This window comes from Gallinula chloropus (genome assembly GCF_964237585.1).
Source record: "Gallinula chloropus genome assembly, chromosome: 3".
Classification (NCBI taxonomy): Eukaryota; Metazoa; Chordata; class Aves; order Gruiformes; family Rallidae; genus Gallinula; species Gallinula chloropus.
Window position 1 is genome coordinate 39429588 of NC_140087.1, and position 26619 is coordinate 39456206.

At 38.1% G+C, this 26619-nt stretch overlaps 1 protein-coding gene across 1 annotated transcript in view; it reads right to left on the reverse strand.

The window, feature by feature from the left end:
• Positions 1 to 26619, reverse strand: part of WDR27 (WD repeat domain 27) — a gene marked incomplete at both ends in the record, with an annotated part of 107547 nt that overhangs the window by 48839 nt on the left and 32089 nt on the right. Inside the window, 2 exons of the mRNA XM_084261058.1 lie at positions 10439 to 10541; positions 20994 to 21091. Of these exons, the coding sequence (XP_084117184.1) occupies positions 10439 to 10541; positions 20994 to 21091 (201 nt within the window). The remainder of the gene's footprint in view (positions 1 to 10438; positions 10542 to 20993; positions 21092 to 26619) is intronic.

Here is a 26619-nt window from a genome sequence, read left to right on the forward strand (position 1 = left end):
CACATCCTAAACATTGCAATATTGCCAAACAGCTAGGCTTAAACAGATAAGGTTCTAACTTAACAGTACCCTTCAAAACTTCCTTTATTTCATACAGCTATGAAATTACTATTATTATTATTCTCCTCCCTCCATACTGGCTCTCCATTCTTCACTCTGATGATACTATACCATGAGTCAATTAGTATGGAAATTATCAGATGCTGACACCCATGTGTTATCTTAGGACCTATAACATTGAATTCTCTTCTTCATAGACAAGTTTTGTCACACTACGTATCACCTGGTCCTACCATCCAGATTTCCCACAGGATTTCTTTCCGAGAACAGAGCGCTAGAAATGACCTTTTCACTCCAGCAAGGATGAGGTGTAAGAAAATGAACTTGTACTTGAGCACTATCACCTCAATGCTAGAGCAGATTACAGCAGTCATGCTTATATAATTAATGGGAATCTGCAAGACTCAAGAAAATGAGAGGTGAAATGCTGTAGATGTCCATATTCCAGGGAGACTCCAGGAAAGGAAGGAGTATGCTGAGTAAGAGGAGAACAAGAAGCATTGGAAGATGCACTGAAGTCTCCACTAAGTCAAGTCTTTGGCAGAGAGGTATAGACAGCAGGCAGGACTATGCTTTCTTCTCCTCACCAATTTTTCTCTTTCTAACTCCAAATTGTCTTACTGTCTCTCTTTGTCTCTAAATCTACTCTTTCCTCTCTTTCATGGAAGTAGACACAAAGAGGAGGCTAAGTCAAGGACACCAAGAGTCTAGAGCACAAAATGGTTCGAATCAGACCTACAATGCTTTCCAGTAATTTCTGAGCCAAGAAGAAACAAGGCTCCATGTTTTCTCCAAAAGAACATATCCCAGAGACATGGTTAGTGAAGCTGAAAAGTTTCCATCATAATCTAGTGGCTTACAGAACTTTGCCAAATTTATCCAATAAAAATTAATTTTCCATTCCAGGTTCTCAGTTCAATTTCAGGAGGAGCACATCCATTTTTGGCTAAATCTCTACGTCCCCATTCCTCCCTTTAAAACAGATATGATAATATATTTCATTTGAGGTTTTTTTGAAGACAAATCCAATGTTTGTGAAACCCGGGTATTCTAGTAATTTATGCTCTTCTATACAGTTCCTAAATCAATTATTTGGCTCATGCCTCTCTTTCAAAAAATGCTATGCAGTGGTTGTGCAGCTCCAGTAGAATCTAGCAAGCGTGTACTCAGTTGTCTAAAAAGAGATGCTAGCTAATCGCACTTCTCAACCTAGAAAGCATTCAAACTCTTACCTCCCACCTTTCAAGAAATTATTCAAAGCCATGAACTAGAGGTTTGGCTTGGCCCTCTTCTGAATCGTCACATTGTGTAAAAAGATTCATTGGGCTAGGGAAAAATAATGACAAGCAAGTCCAAACAGAAGCCCACCTGTAGCAAACCACTGAAGCATTCACTGGCACAGGAAAAACCTTTACTCTGATCTTCACTACAGAGACCACTTTCATATTGAACAATTTCTGGATAAGTCACACAGAACATGCCTGGGAACACAACTTTCCTACTGTACTTCATTCCTACAATTCAATCCTAACAGAACTAGTGTTAAGCTTCTTTCTGATATTGTATTTCTAGCCCAATAAATCTTAAATATTTAGGTGTGGTGTTTCAGCCTCAACAGAAAAAGTGAGAGTCCCTGACTACATACCAGAATAGTTTATTATGTCATGGCAGCTATCATCATCTCTCCCAGTAACTGTGCCGTTAAGGAAAGTAACAGCAAATATTTTAAATCAGAGTAGTTTTGATATGTAACACAATAAAATGAGATTGAAAGAAAAACATCACCATAAAAAGTATATAAAACCAGCTTCTGCTTAAGGAACTCTATTCATAAATATTTAAGCTAGCCAGTGATTGTCTAAATTCTGAGAAAAAAGTTAACTTGGTGCAAAATTCAAAATAAACTCTTCAGTAAATTTATTTTTAACTTCAGTAGTAAAAAAGAAAACAAGCTCAAACAACCCAACCAAAAGGAAATTGTATTTTAACAGAAATGACATTCAGGTGTTCATAAGAAGCGGAATAACTCCAGTATAAACATTCTCCTACTGTAGTCTGCCATCATTCTAGTTTTACTACATTTCTGATGTCATTCAAATTGATTTTATATTCTATATTTACTAAGATTTTTTTAGCATATTCTTCTCTACAGGGAAGAAAAAAAAAGACTAATAAGCGAATTACAAATAACATAACACTAGCCACAGATGAAAAAAAGTTGAAAATATTAATTCAATAACAGAGAAAGAACAGGTTTTTAGCAAACCAAATGTAATAAAAAGGAAAGCAAAATAGTCTAGGAAGTACTCAGAAATACCCAAAATGCATATGTGCATATAATCAGTTCTAGACTTCAGCCAAAGTCAATCCCTTTTTTTTATATTAAGACCAATTTCTTGCAATAAAAATACTGATTCAGTAGATATTGGTATTTCCTTTCCATTTCTGTTCAAGGGTCAGCCAAAAGTAAAAATAATTTACCTGTACCAATAGCTTCCAAACAAGTTTCCTGCACCCATAACCACATACTTACTTGTGTTTCCTTTCACTTGAAGTTTGAAGAAAATTTGTAGTCAGTTTTCATTAACCCACAGTGTGAGAGTGTATTTAGCACCTTATATTTATATACAAGCTTGTCCTTCCTTTAAATGTGTAGCAAGAGACAGGGAAGAAGGGTGAAGGTCCCTCCTCAAGGCAAAGAATTTTTATCCAAATGGAAAACTACTTAATTCTACTGCCTTTGTAGAGAGAGTGTGCTAAATAAATTGACTCTTTATCTGCAGAGTTTAACCATAAATTCTTTCCTCTATCTTCTTATATTCCATCTTCAAAGCAAACTTGTCCCCATCTGTTCCAAATGCCCCCTAGTCAAATCCATGGTGATACACATTCGGGTCAAACCACTTACACTCCTACTCCCTCCTGGAAGGGAAAGAGCAGGAAGCAAATCAAAGAGAAACACTGAAAGCTTAACTAAAAAAAAAAAAAAGTACTCGTTATCAGCTCTTGCACAGGGACCAGAAAAGCAGCACTAATTTCAAGAAAAACCCTTTGTAATTGCTGTGGCTTTATACCAGAGCACATATTTTACAGACAGATCACAAAAAAAGGGGGAGGGAGGAAGGCAAGAAAAGGCACTGGTATCCAAGATACCTAATTTGACCTTACACAAATGGAGGTTTTTTCTTCAGCAGTTTTCCATGGATTGGCCAAAGCCATCCCTTTCCTGTGATTATTTTTTCTAATATTTCAAATACAGAAGACGAAAGTGTTAAAGTCTCTTGATAGAAAAACAAATACATCTTACTTATACTTCTGTGAAAGACATCTGGATTTATTAATAAGGCATTAGTCTCCATTTCCCTCCATTAGTGCCATCAAACCTGATGCACACTTCTACACTAGGATATAATTGTTTGGCTTGCAATCCACCTTTCCGTGCTTACACTGGGGCACATCTCCCACTGAACCATGTATTTTTCCTCAATCTCAAGCTGAAAAAGCACCTAAACTACTTACACTAAAATAAAAAATAACAATCAGCCTGAATCAGACACCCAGAATGGAAAGTTTCAGCCCAAAATTTTCTTAATTATAAGCAACTGAAAACAGAATTATAGTGGAAAGTGTTAGACCGCCTTAACTACAGGCATCACTGCCAAATCCACACATAATAAAACCGATTTCACAAGTATCCTAAGCACTGATTAACACTCTTCAGTCCCAAGACATCTTACATACTTGCCACATGGTGGCATGGAAAGTCTACTCAGCCCTGTCACCAAAACGTTGAGTACAGCATGCCCTCTCATAGCGCCTTCCCTTTCTAATGCCACGTAAGGAAGCTCTTTCTGGTAGTTACAGGAAATTGCCCACCACAGTAAGATCCCAGTTTCCATCTGAGTTCCTTTGACATACCCACAAAAGACCTACAGTGATAATTAATAATGCTCTTCTCTCTTTTGTTCAGATTCAACAAAAGCAAGTGTAGAGTCTTGTGCCTGGGAAGGAATAACCGCTTCTATCAGTACAGTCTGGGGGATGACCTACTGGAGAAGAGGTCTGTGGAGAAGGACCTGGAGGTCCTGGTAGATGACAGGTTGGCCATGAGCCAGCAGTGTGCCCTGGTGGCTAAGAGCGCCAATGGGATCCTGGGGTGCATCAGGAGGAGTGTGGACAGCAGGTCGAGGGAGGTGATCCTCCCCCTCTACTCTGCCCTGGTCAGGCCCCACCTGGGGTATTGTGTCCAGTTCTGGGTTCCCTGGTATAAAAAGGACAGGGATCTCCTGGAGAGAGTCCAAAGAAGGGCTACAAAGATGATTAAGGGCCTGGAGCATCTCCCCTATGGGGAAAGACTGAGTGAGCTGAGACTGTTCAGCCTACAGAAAAAAAGACTAAGGGGGGACCTTATTAATGTTTATAAATATTTTAAGTATGGAATGCAGGGGGAATTGGCCAGCCCCTTTTCAGTGGTCTGTGGGGACAGGACAAGGGGCAATGGCTGCAAGTTGGAGCACAGGAAGTTCCGCACCAACATGTGGAAGAACTTTTTCACAGTGAGGGTGACAGAGCCCTGGGACAGGCTGCCCAGGGAGGTGGTGGAGTCTCCTTCTCTGGAGATATTCAAGACCCGTCTGGATTCCTATCTGTGTGATATGTCCTAGGGAGCTGCTTTGGCAGGGGGGTTGGGCCCAATGATCTCTCAAGGTCCCTTCCAACCCCTATGATTCTATGATTCATTATTTAAACAGTTAATATCATCAAAATCAGTCGTCTTTCCAGAGGCAGGGGATACTTTTCAAATGTGTCTGCACGCTGGCAGTTATAGTTAACACAGTTTGAATTTTCATCACTAAAAAAGGATTACATCAACTTGTAATCTCTCTCAGACTTACCTCTGTAAGGCACCTTTCTTAGAAGCTTCCAATTTATATTTTTCCTGATACTAGTTTCCATTTAATTGAACAATTTCAAAGCTTCATGTACATGCTTGCTTTTATTTGTCAGGATTTTTATTTGACAGGATTGTCAGTCCTGTTTTCTGCAGTAAACATCAGTAATGTTATTTTGTTCAAATGCTTTCTCTTAAAGCCTTAGTTAAACAATATGGACATATAAAATAAAACTTAAGCAAAGTATTATTTGGATATCAATGACACTGGAAACCAGAATACCCCAGATGGTCTCTACCAATGCTTCATAAACTACATTCTGTTCTGCAAGCACTCGAGTACAAAGTATAGATCAAGACAATTAATACTAAACATCATTATCAGATATTTCTAAAAGTAATTTTCCAGTAAATAAAATATCCTTCTATTTTTCCAAACTGAGTATTAAAGTCAACATCACTATCAGAGATCCCTTATATTAAACATCAGTGATACCTCCGAGATACACTCCCAAAAGAGAATGAAGTAAACATTCTGAATTATTAGCAAGCCCTGTCTCCTCCATTTACATACATCCATATCAGAATATATTTCTCAACCCCCTGCTTCTTTCCTCATCTGTAGTCTTTGATCATTCATTAGTACCTAAAAAGTCCTAGTGAAATTGTGGTCTCAAAGAGAGAACCACCAACAGGACAGAAAAACAAAACCATTTCTAATCTCCATTTTCTAAATCAGACCTGAGCCACAGAAGACTAATATGAATAATAATATATTTGTGGGAATTAAGAAATAGATCATAAACTCCTATGGCAACGATTATATTAGGAAGTACTGTAGTGAAAGAGGAGCATATATACAGAAAAAAAGAGTGCTGACAGCCCAACGTCCCAATGTATTTTGGTGCTTGTCTCTGGGTTACCTTATCTCTGAGTCTGTGGACTGAACACTACTAGCATTCAGTTTGCTCAAGGATTTGCTCTTCCACTACAACCTCACATGAAACGAATTGATCTCCATGATCCAAGACAACTCTGTGATACAAATCAAAGCACAGTATATAGGAGACGTGCTACAAGAAGGGGTGTGGACACTCCTTAGCCAAACTATAAAAGCAGATGCTCACTCTCCACCAGTGCACTGCAATTCAAACACTAGAGAAACTATGGTGGAAAACTTTAAAAATTTAAACTGCATCAAATTATAGAGCTCCTTTCACTATGACTTCTCAAAGCCAAAATATATGTGGCCGAGTAAAGTAAATGAGTTTAACAGACAAATGCAATGCTGGTATGAGTGACAAAAGAAAAAATATTTTTGAAACTACCCATCTTGGCATAAGAATAGATAAAAAATAACCAGACTGTTATATAATATGTATTTTTCTTGTTCTTTTTCATAGAAATTATTACTTTAATCTAATAGGGAAAGTCATAAAGATACTACGTGATTTGAGACAGTAAATTTTATAAATAAATAAATGTATGGTACCAAAACATTAAAAGTATATTGCTCGACAAACCCGAGACTCTATTTGGAATATTAGCCATTAACTATTTGAAACTAGGGTGTCAACTATAAACAAATTCTACAGTTTGTGTTATGCAAGGTGTACAATCTTGTATCCTAAAAAGAGTGAGTCTGCAAGCACTGCCAGGTCCAGATTTGTATCCAGCCATCATTCATGGGTTTGCAGAATTCTTTGGGTATGTTCCCTGACCAGTACGTTTCCAGCATCATTTGTATAATGCTAATTTACTCTAAAATGAGTTTTGACCAAGGGTCAACATTCAGGGATTAACATCCACGTGCAACCCATTCATTATATATAAGCATCAGATTGCCTTACCCTGTCTGCTGTTACTCCTTACAGTATTGATGTCCTCTGAAGAGTAAGAGCCAGTCTTCCTACTCTCTCTAGCTTTGGTACCTTCACAGCCAGAAGGTATAAATTTGATCCTGGATTTAGAGTGGGTTTCAAAGACAATGCTGTAGGCAAAATCCTACACTTTGATGAAAAGTGTAACTAACATAGAAGACAACTTCATTGTTGTCCATGTATTTTTATTATTCATATAGCAACCTGTTGTGCTAAAAAACTTCTAAATTTGTTGTACAGGTCAGTCAGTGCTAACTGCAAGCACAAGCTTTGAGGTTTGACATGGACACAGAGTTTCATGTCAGCAATTTCCATTTCAGTACTAGGGTCAAAATGTGCCCCTAAAGTCTACAGTTCAAAGAGAGCTAGAAAGAATTAATATGAAAACAGTTAAAAAGCCAAATCCATTTCTGCATTCCCTACTTCATCTCTGGAAAATTGGAATTTATTCAGAGACTCCTGAGGTCTTCAAAGACAAAAATGAACAACCTAATTAGACATGAAATAAAACAGCTAACTGGAACTACATGGAGCACAAGAGAATACTGGCTATTTCTATCTTAAAAATTAGCATTTCACACTCAAAAAAAATTTACCCTTTTAGACAAAGATTTCTTTGGTCAGCAAATGTTTAGGTGAGTATCTTTATAAAGCCCAGGAAAACTGATATCTAAATACAAGTAGAGTATTTGTCCAACATCCTTAGATATCCTGACAAACAGTCAAAAGTCTCAAACTGTCCATTTCTAAAATGGTTCAGAATTAAAATATTATGTGTATTCAGTTAAGAAAAAAAAAATCAAGCCATATGACTTTTAACTTCACACTATTTAATATGAAGATCTGGTATTCAAAATGTTAACCTCCTACATTTTCTAATCACAATGAATTGCAGAAAGAATAATTAGAGTTCAAAAATCAGGATATTGTGAGTACCTGCTTTGATCAGACTGTCAGGTCTGTGCTGGTTTTGACTGGGATAGAGTTAATTTTCTTCATAGTCTGGTATGGGGCTGTGTTTTGGATTTGTACTGAAAACAATACTGACAATACTGGTTTTGTTACCACTGAGCAGTGCTTACGCAGAGCCAAGGCCTTTTCTGCCTCTCACACCATCCCACCACTGAGGGAGATGGGGGCACACAAGGAGTTGGGAGGGGACACAGCTGGAACAGCTGACCCCAACTGACCAAAGGGGTATTCCATAGCGTATGACCTCATGCTCAGCATATAAAGCTGAGAGAAGAAACAAGTGATGACATTTGTCTTCCCAAGTAACCATTACGTATGACACTGTTTAAATGCTGGCTGGTGTTAAGCCATTACAGGGTCCTACACAGTGCATGATTTACAGGATGTATCAATCTCATACTAAACACACACAAATAAAAATAAGTAGCTACTTCAACCACACAAAAGCAATACCAAGCTCTTCTCATATAAAAAAGCTCATATACTTTGTCAGCAGAGAAAAGGCAGACAGAATATGCAACTCTGTTTACGATAATGTATTTTGCTTTTCTGATTCCACGCCCTGTAGGAATATGGTTTTGATTTTGCTATTAATCAACGTAGCCAATATATTCCTCTCTGTCAAACCCTTCAAATATTGTGAAATATAAGAGTCATTTTAAGATTAATGTCTCAATTATATTCCAATTCTGCTTCTTTTGGCTTTAAAATCAATCATATTTGTTAACCGCAGGGTCCAAGCATTGCGCTTGATAAGTTAAACTCCAAGATGATTAAAGATACAGTTGCTGGTCAGTGGAAAGTTACATAGCTTATTTCTAGAATGCACTGTTTCAGGATAATACTTTGCATCCAAAGTACTGAACTTTTATGCACGTTTTCAAACTCCAATGGACGTTCAGTTATAGAATACAATTCGCAAAAAATCTGTGGCTTCTTGATATTATTAAAACTGTTCCAGTTGCACATCAGTCCATCTGTCACAATGTTATTATGAATGGACTATTCAGTGTCATGTTCAATTTTCTTTTTCAAGAGGAAACACAAAAGTATATCCAGCCTAAACATTTCAAAGAGAAGCCTCCTAAAAATGCCCCAAAACAATATCTTTGTCCTAACAGTACAGCTGTGCTGAATCCAAAACTTGACTCAGTTTTCCTGAGGGGACAAGAAGAAGAACAATGAAAATTCTCTACAGACGTGCAATGCAAGTTATGAAAAATTCCAACCCAGAAGCCACGTAAAAAAGTATTGGCTGGCACTGTGCCCACCAGGGACCATATGCCAACTGGAGCAGGATGCAGTGTAGCTATTTGGCTTTCTATGACAAACAACCATGTTCCAAGAATTTGGAGTACGGGCAAAATCATGCCCTATGCCTTTCTTTTCTTGTATCAGCAGTAATTCCAAACAATAGCCTTAATGCAAGAGAGAAGACAAAAGGTCTTGTGACTGCACCTCTTTATATACTATTCAAAATCAACCTTGATTAATAATCTTGACTAAATATATTTATACCATATACATCATGACCTACCAATATTAGATGCATTTTGTTTCACAAACAAAGCAAAAAGCCTTTCTTTTGTATTGCAAACTATGTTTTTAAATGCCAATTACCAGAAACTTGAAAAAAATAGATTTTATCTGGAAATGTCAAACACATTAGCTACTGCCAAACCTCCAGCAACCTGCCAATAAAATCTCTAACCTTCACACATGATTGGAGCTAGCATTTCAAAACTACCCACAACAGTAAACTTAACTTGCTCTGAATTTGAAGTTGAGCAGAAACCTTATGTCATAGCCCTGATGAGTCACACAGAAAGACCTAGAAGAAAATACAACAGCTTTCCTACCCAGCTGCTCTGAAAATACGTGTTTACAGTGAACTCTACCCCAGTTGAATTTCAAAGGCCTATACTTAGGCTAGAAATCATCTCTCAGCAAACACCAAGGAAAACATTGTGGCAACAATGCAGGACTTACTGAATTAAAATTAGGTGCACACTCAAAAAGGTAGTAGTACATTTACTCAAGACTCTTTGCTAAGAATAATAATTTAAATACAGGTGACACTGAATGAGAAGAGAATCAGTCTGGAGAGGAAAATATTACACGGAGCTGCATCATGAATTATGAAAAGTTGTGACTGCAGTTGAAAGACTTCTCATTTTGTATTCAGCTGACTGGTTCATAAGAAACCACTAATAAGCGATTCATCAGTCTGTATTTGGGAGCTTAAGTAAATTAATGTGTAGTTGATACATAGTTCCTAGCGGTCAGACATGTACACACTACATCAAGCTGTGCTACAAGGCATACTGTTGTTCTCATTGATGGCACAATGAGAATTTTTCATAGTCAATCACTATGAAAACTTATTTCTGAAAGTTTTTAACAGTTACCTTGAGTACTAAGATTTGATTGTTCAGGGATTTTCAGGCAAAATAAAGAACAAGCATATCAGGAATCATGAGTAACTGCTACATATAAATGAAGTATATGAAAGTATAATAGACCTCAGGTTTGCATGTTAAGCAGAATCCCAGAAGCAGGCATAATAACACTATTATATTTAAAATATGAGTAACTCATGTATTTTAGGAAGAAAAGAACCAAAAGTATTACTTACACATTTGTCATCTGATCCACTGGCTATAAACCGTCCACAAGGAGATACCGCAATGCCACACGGATAGCAGCGGCTACTGTGCCCTTCGAAACGACGTTCACACCTTCAGAGAAATTTTAGTGTCATTAACACCAACTAAAAACTAGCTGTCTTACTACCATTTTCATTAAATCCTGATGAAGTCTTGTCCATTTTTCTTAGTCTAGAAATTTACTAAGGTAAATCAATAAATTATTTTTAAATATCTCTGTAATGGGAGTCTAACAAATTCTGGTTTTAATATCTCTGCAGTAGGATTTTGACAAAAATTAAATATATTAAAGAATATTGAAGACTAAAAATAAAATGAACACACAAAACTATCCGGGAACAGCTCCCAAAAACCATGCTTTGACCTTGTTTAGTTTACAAAGATAGAAACATCATTAGTGTTTACAAATGAGCTGTGAGTTTAAGCTACCCCTAGTTAGCTATCTCAGCAGGGAAAGCCAAACTCCTCTGCACTAAGGGAAGAGTATTGTGAAAGCCAGTCTGCTCTGTGAAGCATTAGAAATCTCCCTCAAGTAATTTATATCAAATGAAGAGCTGGTATGTGGAATCATAATGTAAATAATTACTGTTTGCTATTCTTATTCCCAAACCTGGATATTTAATCTGTGTTGCTCTGTTTACATTCCTATTCCATGCACTAATTTATTGCATCTTGCAAATTCAAGAAAGGTAATACCCCAATGACATTCCAAACTGATAAATCTAGCTAGCTATCCTACAGCTGTGGATAACTTCTTAACTGAGTTAATACAGTCTAGAGAAATGCATTTAAATGTAAGAATTAATTTCCTAGTTTTCATGTTAGTATTGCAAGATAACATTGTGGAGTAAGTTTCTGGTAGCTGAGCACACTTGGCCCATTTAAAAATAACAGTGTTACCATGAAGATTAATATCCATCTAAAAAAAAAGAAATCCATAGTTATAAAGAACTAGTGATAGCATTATAGTCATTACAAACTCAAGGGGGAAAAGTTGCATTTAGAGTTATTTCAATATTAAAAGACATTTTAATACAAGTTTCAACCCTATTCAGAATTATCATTTATGAGTTATTTCAGAGCTTTATTTGTTCAAAACACTCAGAATAACCTGTATTCCTCAGCTGCCTTAATTACGAAAGCTAGCAAGTTGACCTTGTTACAAAAAAGAAAAATTCACATACTTCATCATAATACAGCTGTCACAAGTTGTTTTTTTAATGTATTCTAGGTCCAGGAATAAATTGGAAAGCACAGTATCTCCTGCCAACACTTGTGACACACACTTTTTCCTGGACAGTGAAATCACAGGCACTATGTTAATTCAATTGACTGGACCCAAGTGCAGAAATCTCTATAACTCTACACCGTGTGTTTTAGACACACATGTATGTGTAAGATTACACTGAATGCCAAGTTGATTTTGTTCACCCAGGTGAAACAGGCATATTGAAACCAAAAACATTACTTTGTGACTGATCCAATGGCTGCCACTTAATAAAGCATTTAAAAAAAAAAAAAGGATTCTTTTGAATGCATGAAAATACACAATTTTACAGAGCCTAACTCTGAACTTTCACAGACTGTACATATCAGGATTAATTTCTGCATAACATAACTACTGATATCAATGGGCACTTTGAGTATACAGACCTTTCACCTCAGGTTAGTTCTACCTGACAACCGCTGTAAATAGTCCCATTTGAGAGCACACTACAGCTCAAAGTAACTTATGAAGCCAGTCAGTTATGGTGGCTAAGATGTAAAAATCACTCTCAGTTTGCACGTAGCTCTTGCATGAATATTCAGACTTTAAATGGCCACATTTGGACCATCGAATAACCTGCCTCTATTCAAGCAGTATTGACAGTAAAGAAGAATACTATCTACCCCAGTCTCCTCTCAAAAGCAGCATTCTAACATACGTGACTCCAAAGATTCAGCAAAGGAGCAGAAGTCATAGAACTCATCTCTGACTTGTATTTTCAAAGAATTTACTGTTTTGCAATCTAACTTTAAAAATAACCCCAACAAACAAAAACCATAAAGGGTAGCACATGCTTCTCATACCACAGCTTTCTCAGAAGCATCAAATGATTGAGGTTGGAAGGCATCTCTGGATATCATCTTGTCCAACTTCCCTGCTTACACACAGTCAGTTGCCAAGGTTTATGTCCAGATGAGTTTTGAACATCTCTAAGGTGCAAAACTCCACAACCTCACTGGGCAACCTGTGCTAATGCTCAGTGGCCAGAAATGGTTTCCAGAATTTAGTGTTCTTTTACCTTCCCAGGTATAAAGATGAAGTTGATCAGTTTGTAGTTTCCTGGAATCTCCTTCTTGCCCTTTTTGAAGATAGGAGTGATGTTTACTTTCCTTCAGTCCTCAATCAACTCTCCTGAACACCATAATCTTTCAAATGTAACTGAGGTTGACCTCACAATGATATCAAGTCATCAATGAGCTGAAGGCAGGCTTTAAAGAAGAGCTGGGCTCTTTTCAGTGGTGCCCAGGGACAAGAAAAGAGGCAATGGGCAACACAGGAGGCTCTGTCTGAACATCAGAAAACACTTTTTACTGTGAGTTCTGGCACAGGTTTTCCAGAGAGGTTGTACAATCTCCCTCTTTGCAGATACTCAAAAGTCATCATGACATGGTCATGGGCAACCAGATGTTGTTGACCTGCTTGAGCAAAGCAGTTAGACAAGACAATTCCCAAAGGTGATTAAGCAGCAAAGACATTATCGTACCTTTGGGCAAGTCTCTCTTTCAAGTATCTTGGACACAAATTAACTTGAAGCATGATGTGTTTCATCTGTCTGCTATTCCTCTCCACACTTACATGTGGCATGGCAAGATTTTGCCCTCAATTAGGCTCTTAATAAACGTTATTCATTGTGTAGAGTAGATCTTTCCCGCAACTCAGCTTCAGTCATGTTTTTCTTGTCTGTTAGTCACCACTGCACTGTTTTTAAAATTCAGAGTCCCCCAAAAGCTACAGTTCTTCCAAGTGCCTTTTCTCATTATCACCTATGGACAATGTCTATAGAAGTATTCGAAGAAAAAGGTTATTTTCGATCTCGCACTTCCAAAATACAACAGCATCTCAAGAAAGAAATTTCCTCATGAGAAAATTAACAAAATTCATATACCCTTTGTGCCTCCTGAACACGGCTTCAGGATCACCATCCTTCCTTAAGCAGAGCACCGACCATCAGGACTAGTTTACAACTCATTCCCGGGGCCTGTGAAAGCTAACTTCCTCAATGAGGGGTTTGTTTTTCACAAAAGCCTCCCCTGATAAATACTGTAAACAACTTCCTTTCAAAAGAAATTGACCCCTCTGGCCTCCACCTATAAATAGATGCATAAGAACCAACAGGATTCTAAGGCTTTCACTGCTTTTCACTGCTATGCCACAGCAATACAAAGCAATGTCTGAGTCATAGGAGAGTGCCACTTTTCCTTGTGATTTTAAGGCCACAGTAATAACTCTTATCCTGGATTCTATTTTCTTAATTGTTTTCTTCAACTTTTCCCTTATAATCAGGGTGCGTGTTCTACTACAATTAGAGCTACTTCCCCACCCCCTCAAAATCCTGTTAATAACAAGATGTTTTAAAAAAACCTGATTCCAATTAAACTTTCCACAAAATCCAGTTGTAAGTTTGTTATTAACTCCAGGTATCACAGGAATGGGAAAAAAAGTAGATTAGAAATCCTGAAATAAATGTGTATAATTTTATCTTATTCTAGGAGATCTGTTATTTCAGGCTTTTTCTGTGTCTTTTTGTTTGTTTGTTTGTTTTTAAAGTAGCAACAGGTGGTGATCAAACTTATTTTGGATATTGCAAAAACTGTACATGGCCAGCTGGCATTGCTGTTCAGCCTCCCAAGAATGCTTTTCTAGTCAGAGCTTTTCAGGGGTTACCATGACAAACATCTGGTAATTGCATGGGACAGCAAACAGCCAAGTCTTCCGTGTTCTCCATTGTACAGCTTTTAGCCTACATTCCAAAATATGAATCTTTTTATGTCACAAACAACTTGCAGAATATTAGAAAAAGTGTAACATGTTTTGTCTTTGTAAGAGAAAGATACCAGAATGGCACATGTATTTATAAATGAGGAAATATTCTCACATGACAGTCTATTTCATTCTACTTGTTGTGTTAAAAAAAAAAAATAACCCTTTGACTGCAAACCAAAGTTTCCTTTCATTTAACCACTTACCCTTATATTCTATTACTCTGTCCCAGTGCTCTGGTATTTGTTCAGAGCCCTCAGTACCAGCAGATCCACTGAGGCTCTACAAGATCCAAGTATAACCTGACAGTAGTGCTAGCTACCTTAGGGGTTCTGTATGTATGGGTTTTCATTTTAAACACAGACCAAACCCTTCACATAGGAGCTCAGCATGTTTTCACCAACAGTATCCAGTAGGGAACATGTTCCCCATCCTGTATACTTTCATGTACCCCTAGTACCAAACTTGGAGGAACTCCAGTCACTGCTTTAGCCCTTATTCCCCCTCAGAATCCAGATATGATTCAAAGCTCCAGGGGAGGGAGGGAAGGGAAAGAAAACAAAACAAAACAAAAGATGGCAAATCGGGGCATCCTCGCACTTGAAAGAGACTGAGTAGTAATCAAATTCTGAGTATGTGTATATGTGTATCTTGCTCAGGATTATGTCAAGCACTTAGCTCACAACAGAGGGGCAAACTGAAAAGTATCTGAAAAGGAAGGGCCATTCATTCAAACTGCGTGTCTGACCATAAGGCTCTCAAAGTGCAATTGCTTGAAAAAGTATGAACTGAGTTGCATGTGGCTGTAGGAACTCTGCTAAAATAGGTTTCCACAGGAGCTTATGATCTAGTTGCACAGAATCATAATACAAGTTGGAGATTTTACCTTAATGTCTAAATCTTTCATAGAATCATAGAATACTTTGGGTTGGAAGGGAGCTTGAAGATCATCTAATTCCAACCCTGATACAATTGGCAAATCTTTTCAGAGGCTGAAAGAAAGAGGATGAAACTGATTTTTCATGGGATCATGCAATGAAAGCATTGTCATGCATCTGAATATTCTGCAGAAGAAATCCAGCATGTCTAAGTAGTCCACTATTCTTCATATATCTTCAAAGTACTCCAATAAGCACCCACTGCCTTGTTTTGAGGAATGGCTATTTCAACAGCAAGCAGCATCAGAGCAGCTGAATTTCTATTCCTCAACTGTTCAGAGTGCGAGTTAGAGGTGGGCTGCTCCTGCTACCAAAGGTGTTAGTGTGGTGGTGGATGGGAGCTCCTTCCAACAGCTTGCACCTGCCAATCTCATTACCTATAATAGTAATCTAGCAGGTGTCACATCTACCTTTACACACCTAGTAGCAGCTTAGACTTCTAAATATTCCCTGCTTTCCCCACCTCTGGGTAGATAATGAGCACATCTTACAGCATAACAGAATGGTTCCATTCCTTCCTCCTAAATTATTTCCCAGTTTCAGCTGTTATTGTCCATCCTACTCTTCTATTCAATAATACATCAGTTCCCCAGCAAGTTTCCCATCTCTGTATTTCTCTGGCACGTAGAGATGAGACAATGTTAATTCCATAGAGAGGTGCATCATGTTTGAGGTTGGTGAACAACTCTGAAGCCCATTTTATCCAAGCTTCCTGCTCACATACAGCCAGAGTGGCTTCACCAATGCTAAACAGAGAAGAAGCATCACCTACTTCAACCTGCTAGCAACACTCCTCCATATGCAGTCCAGGACACCATTAGCCGCCTTTGCCCCAAGGGCACACTTTTGGCTCACGTTCATCTTTGTGTCCACCAGGACTCCCAGGTCCTTTTCTGCAAAGCTGCTTTCCAACTAGTCACGCCCACAGCATATATTGATGCCTGGGTGTTGCACTTTATGTCAAAGGGACTTTGAGCTTCCCCTTGTTGAACTTCATGAGGCTCCTGTCTGCCCATTTCTCCTGACTGTTGAGGTCCTTCTGGTTGGCAGCACAACCCACAACCCTCCAAGTGTATCAGACACTCCTTTCAGTTTTGTGACACCAGAGAACTTGCTACGTACTGCCACATCATTTAGATAGCTAATGAAGATGCAGAACAGGATTGGGACCAGTACTGGCCCCCGGGGTCCTCTGCTAATTACTGGTTTCTAATTAGACCTCATTCAACTGATCACAACCCTTTGAGGTTCCCATTCAGACAGTTTTCAATCCTCCTCACTGACTGTTCATTCATCCCATTTCATCAGCTTCTCTATGTTATGGAAGGCAGCGTGGAAAGCCTTAGTGAAGTCACAGCAGGCAATATTCTCTGCTCTCCCCTCATCTACCAAGCCAGCAATTTTATCACAGATCTTTAATGAATTGGGCAAAATGACTTTCCATGACTGAATCCATCCTGACTACTCCAAATCAAATCCTTGTCATTTAACTGTTCCATCTCTTCACCAGGAACTGAGGTGACCATCCTGTATGTAGTTCCTTGCCCTTTCTGAGGTCCTTTCCTCAGAAATTTACAGAAACTATCTCTTCTTTGTCAGCTATAGATAGAAACAGTTACTGAATAGATATTGTAAGATGACATAAAAGTCACCCAAGCTGCAGCTACAACAGCTTGTACCTTGTTCCATCTCATATTCTGCCAGACACTAAGTGTCTTAGATTAAGAAGTCTGCAGCTGTTGCATGTGTTCTTTCTTCAAAGGCAAAGCAATGACTGATAAGAGCAGACACAGAAGACCATGAAAAGATGAGCAGCTCTTCATGCATCCAAAAATGTTTCTTTGGGATAACATCTGCAAAATCAGTAAACCTTTTTTCAATTAGATAATCAGGATATTCATATGCTGATTCGTGCTCACAGTCTAGCAAATTCATCAGTGCATGGCTTCCTGTGCAGAGGTACTGACCTTGCAATATCTCATTCTGTTTATATATTATAGAGCTTGTATATACTATCTGTTACTATCCCTTTCAGAAGTGGAAGGAATTATTTCAAGTAAGGAGTATTGCTTAGAATACTAAACAGCTTTTGGTTTCAAATTAACTTCATGGAACACTTGCTAATTATCAGGACCAACTTATCAGAGGTCTTTTTGGAGCAGAAACAAGTAAAATAATCACCAGTGAAGCAGCGAAGAGAACAGTTACAGATTCCTGTGAATCACTGAGAGATTCCTGACTTCAGAAGGAGTTGTGATGTATCTAAAATGTATTCAATAGAGATGCAGCAGAAGGAGGTAGAACATTAAAGTTTCTTGTGTCTTACAAACATTTAAGGGTCTACCATGCTTGATCATATAGAACACTTAAACACCTTCAAAAAATGTAAGCATGTATCAATCTTTTGTACCTCCTGATATTTAAATGTTTGTCTGACTGTCTTGGTAATTCTGAAGCTGCTAACTATAGTGTTTCTCTCATTCAGATTCCCACTGCACTTCAGTCTTACACCTGTGTTGACTGCTTCCACTTTGGAATCATTCTTTTATACAAGATATACTTAAATTGCTCTTCACAATGTCTTGGAAGTTGGCCAAAAGACATTTTACCCTAATGCATGTATTCATAAAGCCTCATAGTCCTTTATCCCAACCTGGAAGAAGAGTAGCAAGAGTTGGTTCTTCTTCCAAAAAGATCTATTGTCCTTAATTCTTTATTCCTAGGTCTGCTTTGTAGATTGTCTGAAGGTTTTCTTAGCTACAGTTATAAATGAGGAGAATGCAGGATAAGTATAGAAATATTCAAAATCTTCAGACAAAACTATACAAATCCACGCATTTCAAAGCAAATGAAGCAGGAGTCTGAGTAGTGTCCAAGATTCACTCATTTATTGGCAAGATGACCTGGCTGTGTGAGGTTGGCTGAGAACATCAGAAACTTAAAATGCCTTTTCTTGTACCACCTTCAGAGGAACCCATAAGATTTCCTGGCACTCTCTGAAGCAATCTTGGAATGACTCCAGATCATCAACAGTGAAAGAGACATACAGATTCACAGCTTTATCCAGTAAGGATGATGAAGATGGAAGTTAAAATACTCTCACCAACTTCAAGAACAAAAGAAACGTTAAATTAATGTTCACTGGGAAAAAAAATGTTTGATAACACAGACTAAGTGGAAAACTTGCGGAACTCAAGAGGAAAAAAAAATAAATCAATATATTCAAAACCTATGAAGTTGCAGGCCAGAATAATGTCTGAAGATTTACTCTAAGCACAGATCAAAAAAGAACCTGAGCACCCCACTATGCTCCCCCAGTCAATTATAAGAAAAGGAATGCATGTCAGAATAAAAAAAAAAAAAAAAAACACACACCATTGTCAAAGAAATCAAATAAAGAAATAACTAAGACTCCCAGAAAATATGTGCAGTTACCCAGAAAATGACTTCCCATGCTTTCAACTGCAGCTTACAAGAGTGTTGTGTTAGAGTGGGGGTTTTTTCCCCTATTTAATCCAAATTTCGTACTTTACAATATTATTAAAGTAACAATGAATAGAACTCATTAAGGGCAACAAGCAGATTAAACAAAAGCAAAACAGTTTTCACTGTGGATGTCTAGGGCAAATATTTGGAATTTAATGTAAAAACAGTAAAGCTGAGATCCTGCATGAGTGTTACTGTCCACAACACTGTGAACAGTGTAACTGAGAAGGTGGACTTACCTTTGCTATATTTCAAGAACAGTGGACAAAGATCTCACTAAATAAACCCTATTCTGGCAACTCTAAGGAGACACAAAGAGAGATCATTCCAGAGGGACCATTCATGACACAGCAATGGCTGATGCACCAATTTTACAAATCAACAGCTTTAAGAGACTGAAGACACTGGCCCACCGTAAGTTTAAGAATTAATCACTCCTGTAAGCACCCAACAGTGCAAGGGATGCACCAATTTGATTTGACAAGACCTGTGAACTGAAAAAAGCAGCACAAGTTCTCAGTCTGAGTAGCTGTGTAGTAGACCTAACACTTCAGTGGCAACTTGTTCCAAGTTTAGATAGAGCTTTCCAAACTCAGTCTTTTCAAATTTATTTATGTGAAAAACACCTGGTGAACACATTAGGAAAAAGTGAACAGTTTTCTTCTTTATGAGAACTTAAGAATAGATTTTAAAATATAGCAGACTCAATCTCTGGTCTGAGCAATGAGAGAAAATTACATTAAAAATTCGGGGGGTTCTCCCTGAGAGTTACTAGCAAGTGAATAATAATGATTCATTTTATTTCTTCTCCACAACTGTTACTACCATGGATCACCAGGTCGTGTGTAACAAGCACATATACATAATACCTAATAAGCACCCTTAAAAAATGCGTCATTAAGGACTCGAATTTCTTTTTTGAAGTTTGGCTAACAGAACTCAGTGGACACTAGAATACACTGACTTTGCCAAATTAAATATAGAGAGGAAGAACATACATAAATTATTCCCCTCTTCCCAGGACACATGCATTTAATTGATTGCCCAGATTTTACACTTTAACTATTTTACCATTCACCTGCTCTGCTTATACTAGTATTTAGAAACAAAGAGACAGATAAGTGATCTGTGAAAAGCTTTCTACTTTTTCATTACTCTTCAGCAACACAGTTTGAGCAGCTTATTAGAAAAACATAAGGCAACAGCTTCCAACCCCAGCAGTCTCCAGTTTCATTGCTTTCTGACATTCAGTGCAAGTAACACAGTAATGCTGTTGGCAGGAACATATATGCCCCCTATAGGTTTAATGTATTCTTACAATAGAAAGATGGAAATAAAGACTCATTAAACATTGCCTAGATAGAAAAGTCAGTACTAAAAAAATTATATTGCAATTTTCAACAAATGCATGTTTACATACATACAGAGCAAATATGAAATTATTTTTTAAAATGTAAGACTTCCTCCTGTCCAAATCATGTTTGTTTTAAACATATTTCCTTTAGCCAGCACAACAAAGATTGCCCCAGGTATTTCCTTTCCCAAGCAATGTTCCCTCCCCATCAATCTTTCCCTTTGTCCCACAGCTTTCCCAAGTACAACACAGAAATGTGTAGCACTTTGAGTTTGTGGTACGTATTATGCAAATTTATAATATTGAATAGATGATTTGTAGTAATGTAATTACAATTACATTTGCATTTTAAAAGCGGAATCATAAATTTTACCTCCTTTAGCAGTAATGACATCCTGGTTTGGAAATAGCAAAATTAGCACTCAGTTCAATACACTTTTTGTTACATACAATTAGATTGACAAGGGTAGGTAAATATGGGTGATAAATCTTGACCATTTAACAGCTTCTGCATAACTAACTATACCTGAGGAATCAGAATTTTGTTTGGTTTCTCAAAATTAGTAAATTCCAATTAGCCTTTAATTTTCGTCTTTAAAGGTCTGACTCTGGATCTGACTCCACATTTGAAATTTACTGTTATATCACAGCAAGTATGACATTCCCAAATAGAGATAAAGCATAGGGGGTTTTTATTCCAAGGTCTAATTCAGCCTTACCTCAGTGTTCTTAAATCCCACAGTTTGATGGCATCACCTGCAGCTGTGGTCATGAAAAGATTGTAAGCTTCGGGTTGCTGAGTGCTGAAGGATGACCCCTATAAAATGAGACATCAGTTTCAGATAACTATTCTTGTGGCACTAGATATTTATAGAACCATAAAATACCTCAAGTTGGAAAGCATCCATAGGGATCATCAAATCTGACTCTCTGCTTCTCACAGGACTACCTAAAACTAAACCATATGACTAAGAGCAACGTCCAGATGCTCCTTAACTCGGACAGGCTTAGCGCTGTGACCACTTCCCTGAGAAGCCTGTCCCAGTGACCAAACATCCTCCCAGTGAAGAATTTAGTCAATTAAAAAAAAACCTCAATATTTGATAGGTTGTGTGATAAAAATCTTGTCTGCACACATAAAGGAGTGCAGTGGAAAACTGGCATGTGGAGAAATCCTCATAACCCAGTCAGAAAAATAGAGCATTGCCTCAACCCCTCTCAGTGTTGTCCCAGGACAGCAACGAGTCCTTAGCAGGAGCAACACTCACCATAGTAAGTCAATGCAAGAGGCTCTCCAGGGTCATCTCTCAGACTGGTGGGGATTAATACCTACCAGGGTATCTGCTAGGGGATGTAGGGGAAGATCATTTTGTGACTGAACAAGACTTTGAGATGTTTAAGGGAAGAAATAAGCAGTCAAAGAGTAATCCAACATTTAATGATAAACCACGTTTAGAGCCCTAGATTAAGTGGGGACACTTTCCACTGACTTCCATAGCAATTTCATTCATACATAACAGGCTGATCTTGGCTTTGTACTTTAAATAATTAAATCCAGTCAATCTCTGAACCTCTGATTTTTTATTTTGTTTCAATATCCACATTGGCACATCCTGTCCTTTTTGCTGCCTACAACCTTCTTTCTCCAGGGAACTAAATATAAACAGTTAAAACTCCTTCTTTCCTTTCCCCACCATTCACATTTTTGATTTGGCCGAATACATCACAGAAACCTCAAAGACATTTCCCCTTGTCAGTGCCTGACTGCCAGGAATCTTCTATTCGTTATGAGAACTGGTGTATAGCTGGAAAATGCTCTAGTACTTAGTCAATAGAATTCCCCAAATGGCAAGACAAAGTGAGGCACTCAGCACTAAAAAGATTATAGGAGCTTTCGCTTATTTTCTTTAAACAGGTTTCCTTCCTAAATGACAGACTAGCACAGCCTTCTCTAACAGATGAGCTAAAATGCACTGCGAAACAGATTTCTCAAAGTCTACATATTCACATACTAGCTGTGTATAACTATATAAAAAGAGTAATTGCAAAAGAGAAAGACAGTAGCTGTCCAAAGAATAGTACTCATTAAAACTTACAGAGCACCCTTTCTTTTTTGTTTCTGAAACTTTTACTCAACATCCCTTTTTGCAGTCAGCAATGATCGCAGAGTCTAATACAAAAAGTTCTACAGATAGATACACACTTACTTCAAGCACTACTCCTTTACTTTAGAATATACTAACAGCAATACAAGAGGGGCAATTCTTTTGTTCCTTCCCTGCCTTAACGTTTTGTTGGTAATAATCTCTACTAATAAAAAGCAATATTTGTATCTTCAAACTACATTTGCTACTGAACGTTGCTGTAGAAGACAAGTTGGGATAATGTGCAAGATGGATTTTGTTTATTCCTTTGTGTTTTTATAGTCCACTAACTTATGATAATTTAACACAAAAGAGTAACGTATTCCAACATACTCTTCAAACTAAACTATAGCCTTTCTTTCTGACAGATAAATTGCTTGCCTGTGTCCCATCACCTTCCACATCCACCACTGTAATCCTGTCTCAGCCTCTCTCTACATTACAGTTCCCCCAAAACTGTTATCCCACGCAGGACATGGTTCAACAGAATCCCCACCTGGTTCACTAATTCCATATGAACACCACTGGTATCATCCAAGCAGTGGAAATGGTTTATCCTAAAGGCACTGATCAATAGCTGTCTCAGGAAACACTCCACATCTATTAGGCAAGTACATTCCTTCAGACAGACGGGTTTGTCATTCTGTCTAGGAAAAAGTTAATGGACTGAAACCTCTGAGCTGCTGTTTATTAGGAAGACTGAGTGATGTGAAGGCCGAAAAAAAGTAAACAGACCGATGAATTCTGAAATGAAAGAATGTATGGAGAAAGCTAGAAAAACTGTTGTTTCTCTGAAAATGAAGATAAACTGTAACTGTGTTTGCTAAGAGGTCACACCATCCAAAGACTTATGGTTGATACTGATAGATTCCTGTTTAAATAATATGTTTTGCAGCTACAGATCTGAATCTTTGAGGTCTGATCTCAAATTACTATCTACTTCTGTACCAAAGAGGTTCCCAAACTCTAAGACAGGAACACAATTTTGATACTTCAATCAATTCATTTTATGTAGTTTCTTAAAAATTAGTATACAAAGCAATGGAGCTACAAAATGTTACATAATTGGCAATCATTGATAAACTATTGTCATAAGGTGATCTTTAGCATAAAATAAAAATCATCAAGTTGGAAATCACCGGTTAAATAAAAAAATTTACAGCAGCATAAATCATTTTTATCAGCTTCTATTTGCCTTGTTAGGCTTTGCGTAAGACAGCTAAAGGACTGTTTAAAAGTGTGAGGTGAAGTTACTACAGTCAGAAGAGCTACATTTACTCATTGCCTCAGCCTGAGCTTAACCACCACTCAGGTCTAGTAACACCCTGCTGTAACATACCATAAGCTATCCTGAGATTTCTGCAAACTATACACAGGTTCAGGGCAAAGAATGGAGTGTACCACAATACCAGCCTATCACTGGAAAGTGGGAGATTTCCACAAAATTCCTCAGTCTGAAGCAAACAATGAACTTCTTCCCCCCAGCTCCTAAGCAAACACTCTGAAAAGTAATCTATTATATGAACCTGCAGCAGTATCACCACCACATCTCTACAGCACCGGGTATTTAAGCCCCGTTCCCTGATGAAATGATGTTCATGAAACTGCACGGTCTGCTGACTCCCATCAAGATTTTTTTAACCTGCTTCTCTACTTAAACCCAACCTGACAGAGAGATAAAGGTCTTATGATAATTATGTTTCCACAAGATGCATGTAAATGAGTAACCAGCAGACAAACTCAAACCAGCAGACCCATTAAGGAAAGCAATTTTGTTTGACAAGCTATTAACCAGCCAACACAAGCATAATTTAGAACAGGCATGCAGCATGGCATGTGTCTCAGTCAAGAAGTAATATGGACATGACAGGAAGACAAGGTCCTGGCAGAGGAGGAATGTTTAGGGCACATAGGGAACAAAACTGAAAGTGGATGTGGTGGGGAGATGAAGGTTATAAATCACACAGTAGTCAAATTGGAGTTTGTATGGTGGATTTTAGAAGGTGATATTTAAGAGCACAGGCTTAAAACCCTTCTAGAAAGGATACTCAATTAGGTTTTTTACTGCTGGAAGAACCTGTATACAAAGACAGACCAGCTTTCCGTCATTATGGTCTCTCCTGAGCACTTCAGGGAAATTTGGTGCCAAAATGCTTTTTAAGGAAACAAAAGATGCACTGAGGTTTGGAATAACAACCATTAATATGCTCAATTACATTAAGATTGTAGAGGTTCTAAGCAAACACTATACGGCCTAAAGTTCTACAAGCAATTTAACTGTGTAAGCTTTAATCATATATGGAGCTTCAAGAGCTAGGCACATCTTTTATGGTTTCCTCTCTGGACTTTGATAACTAAGTTGCACTATTTTGGACGTAGGTCTAAGGGTTCTTTATATACACACACCACATCCTAAATAACTATACTAATCTGAAGTAGATGAAAAGTTGGAAGTAATGTGTCACAATTATCGCAAATATATGAACAAAAATCTGTTAGTAAGCACACTAGGGAGAAAACCTTCTCCCTAGGTGAGGGGGTTTTGTTATGATTTTTCCCATCTTCCTCTTTTTCTTCTACTGTTTTCTTCATCCAGTACTTTAGATTTGTCACAATGCCGTAAGTCTAGCTCTAAAATGGCCTTTTTCTAAGTTTCAAATTATCTCCCAAGTGAGAGATGCTTGCTACATTGCTGCTTTGGCTTCCCTTCCCTGATGTTCTATAGAATTGTCCTGGTTGCAGCTGAAATAAAATTATTTTTTCTTTCCAGTAGCTGGTATAGTTCTGTGTTTTGGATTTAAAATAATGTTGATAACACACTGATGTTTTCAATTGTTGCAAGGCAGTTGCAGTGCTTGACTAAGTCAAGGCCTTTTCACTTCCCACACCCTGCCAGGTGCACAAGGGGCTGGGAGAGCACAGCCAGGACAACTGTCCCAGGCTGGCCAAAGGGCCCCCCAACCATATAATGTCAGACTCCATATAGAAGTGTGGAAGTGAGCTGGGAGGTAGATTCACTGCTCAGAAATCAGTTGGGTATCGGGTTTGGGTTTGTTTTTTTACTTCTGTGGGTAGCAAGCAATCGCATTGTGCATCACTTCTTTTATTGTTGTAATTGTCTTCCTTTGTTACCCTTTTAAACTGTCTTTGTCTCAACTCATGAGTTATTCCTTATGTTCTCCTCCCCATTCCCTTGTGGGGGAGAGACATGAGCAAGCAGCTATACGGTTGTTAGTTACCAGCTGGGGTTAAACCGTGACAGTCACTACTGTTCATCTCACTATAAACATGTAAGAGCTAAGCTAGCTTCTTACCTTGTGCAAATATGGGAACTACTGTCTAAAAAATTGCCAACCAAGATCTTTTTCTTACATTTCTCACTGCTCTGAGTCACAGCAATGAACTTTTTCCCCAGCTTCCATGTAATTTTGTAATCTTCTTCAGCATCACACTATTGAATTTTTAATTTCTGAAGTAATCCTTTACATTAAAATCTAACTTTAAAATGGGAAGACTTTCTAACTCTGCTACTGCATTTAATTTAAAGATGTTTAGAATTATTCTTCATACTGAAACAGAAGTCTCAGCCTTCTGAGAGTGAGCTTTACTCATGCTGCTTACTACATTGTCCTCCTTCCTCATGGGCATCACCTCTCCAAATATGGTTTTTTCCAGTCCTTGCATCTGTCTCCTCCAGACACTTTCATAGTGCTGAGATTCAAAGTGGTAAGAAGAGATGACAATCAGGACAAAGGAGATCAGGGAACAAGAGTGACCTACATGGTTGTAGATGACTGCAACAGTATGGGGTGGTGGGCCGAGGATTCTACTGCAGTACAAGAAGAAGGAAGAGAAAGGAAAGAGGTAGAAGGAAGTGGAGAAGACTCATAACTGCAGAGACTGAGCACCTGTGATTCTATAGAGACATACTTGCTTCAACTGGTGAACTAAGTTTGGAGATGAAACTGGCCAAGAGGCACAGGATCAGAGAAGCAGGCTTCAACCATAGGTCTGGAGCTCCAGAAAACTGTCAGGAATGTTGAGGCTGTACAGTCACGACAGAGGATGCCAGTAAGAAAAGGAGAAGAGTGACAAGGTAGAAGACAAGCTGGAAGCCCCATTTGTTTGCTGTCACTGTTCTTGTCTCCAGGGAAGAGGGAGAACAGTCAGTAAGCATGGGCAGAACCACTAGATTCATATA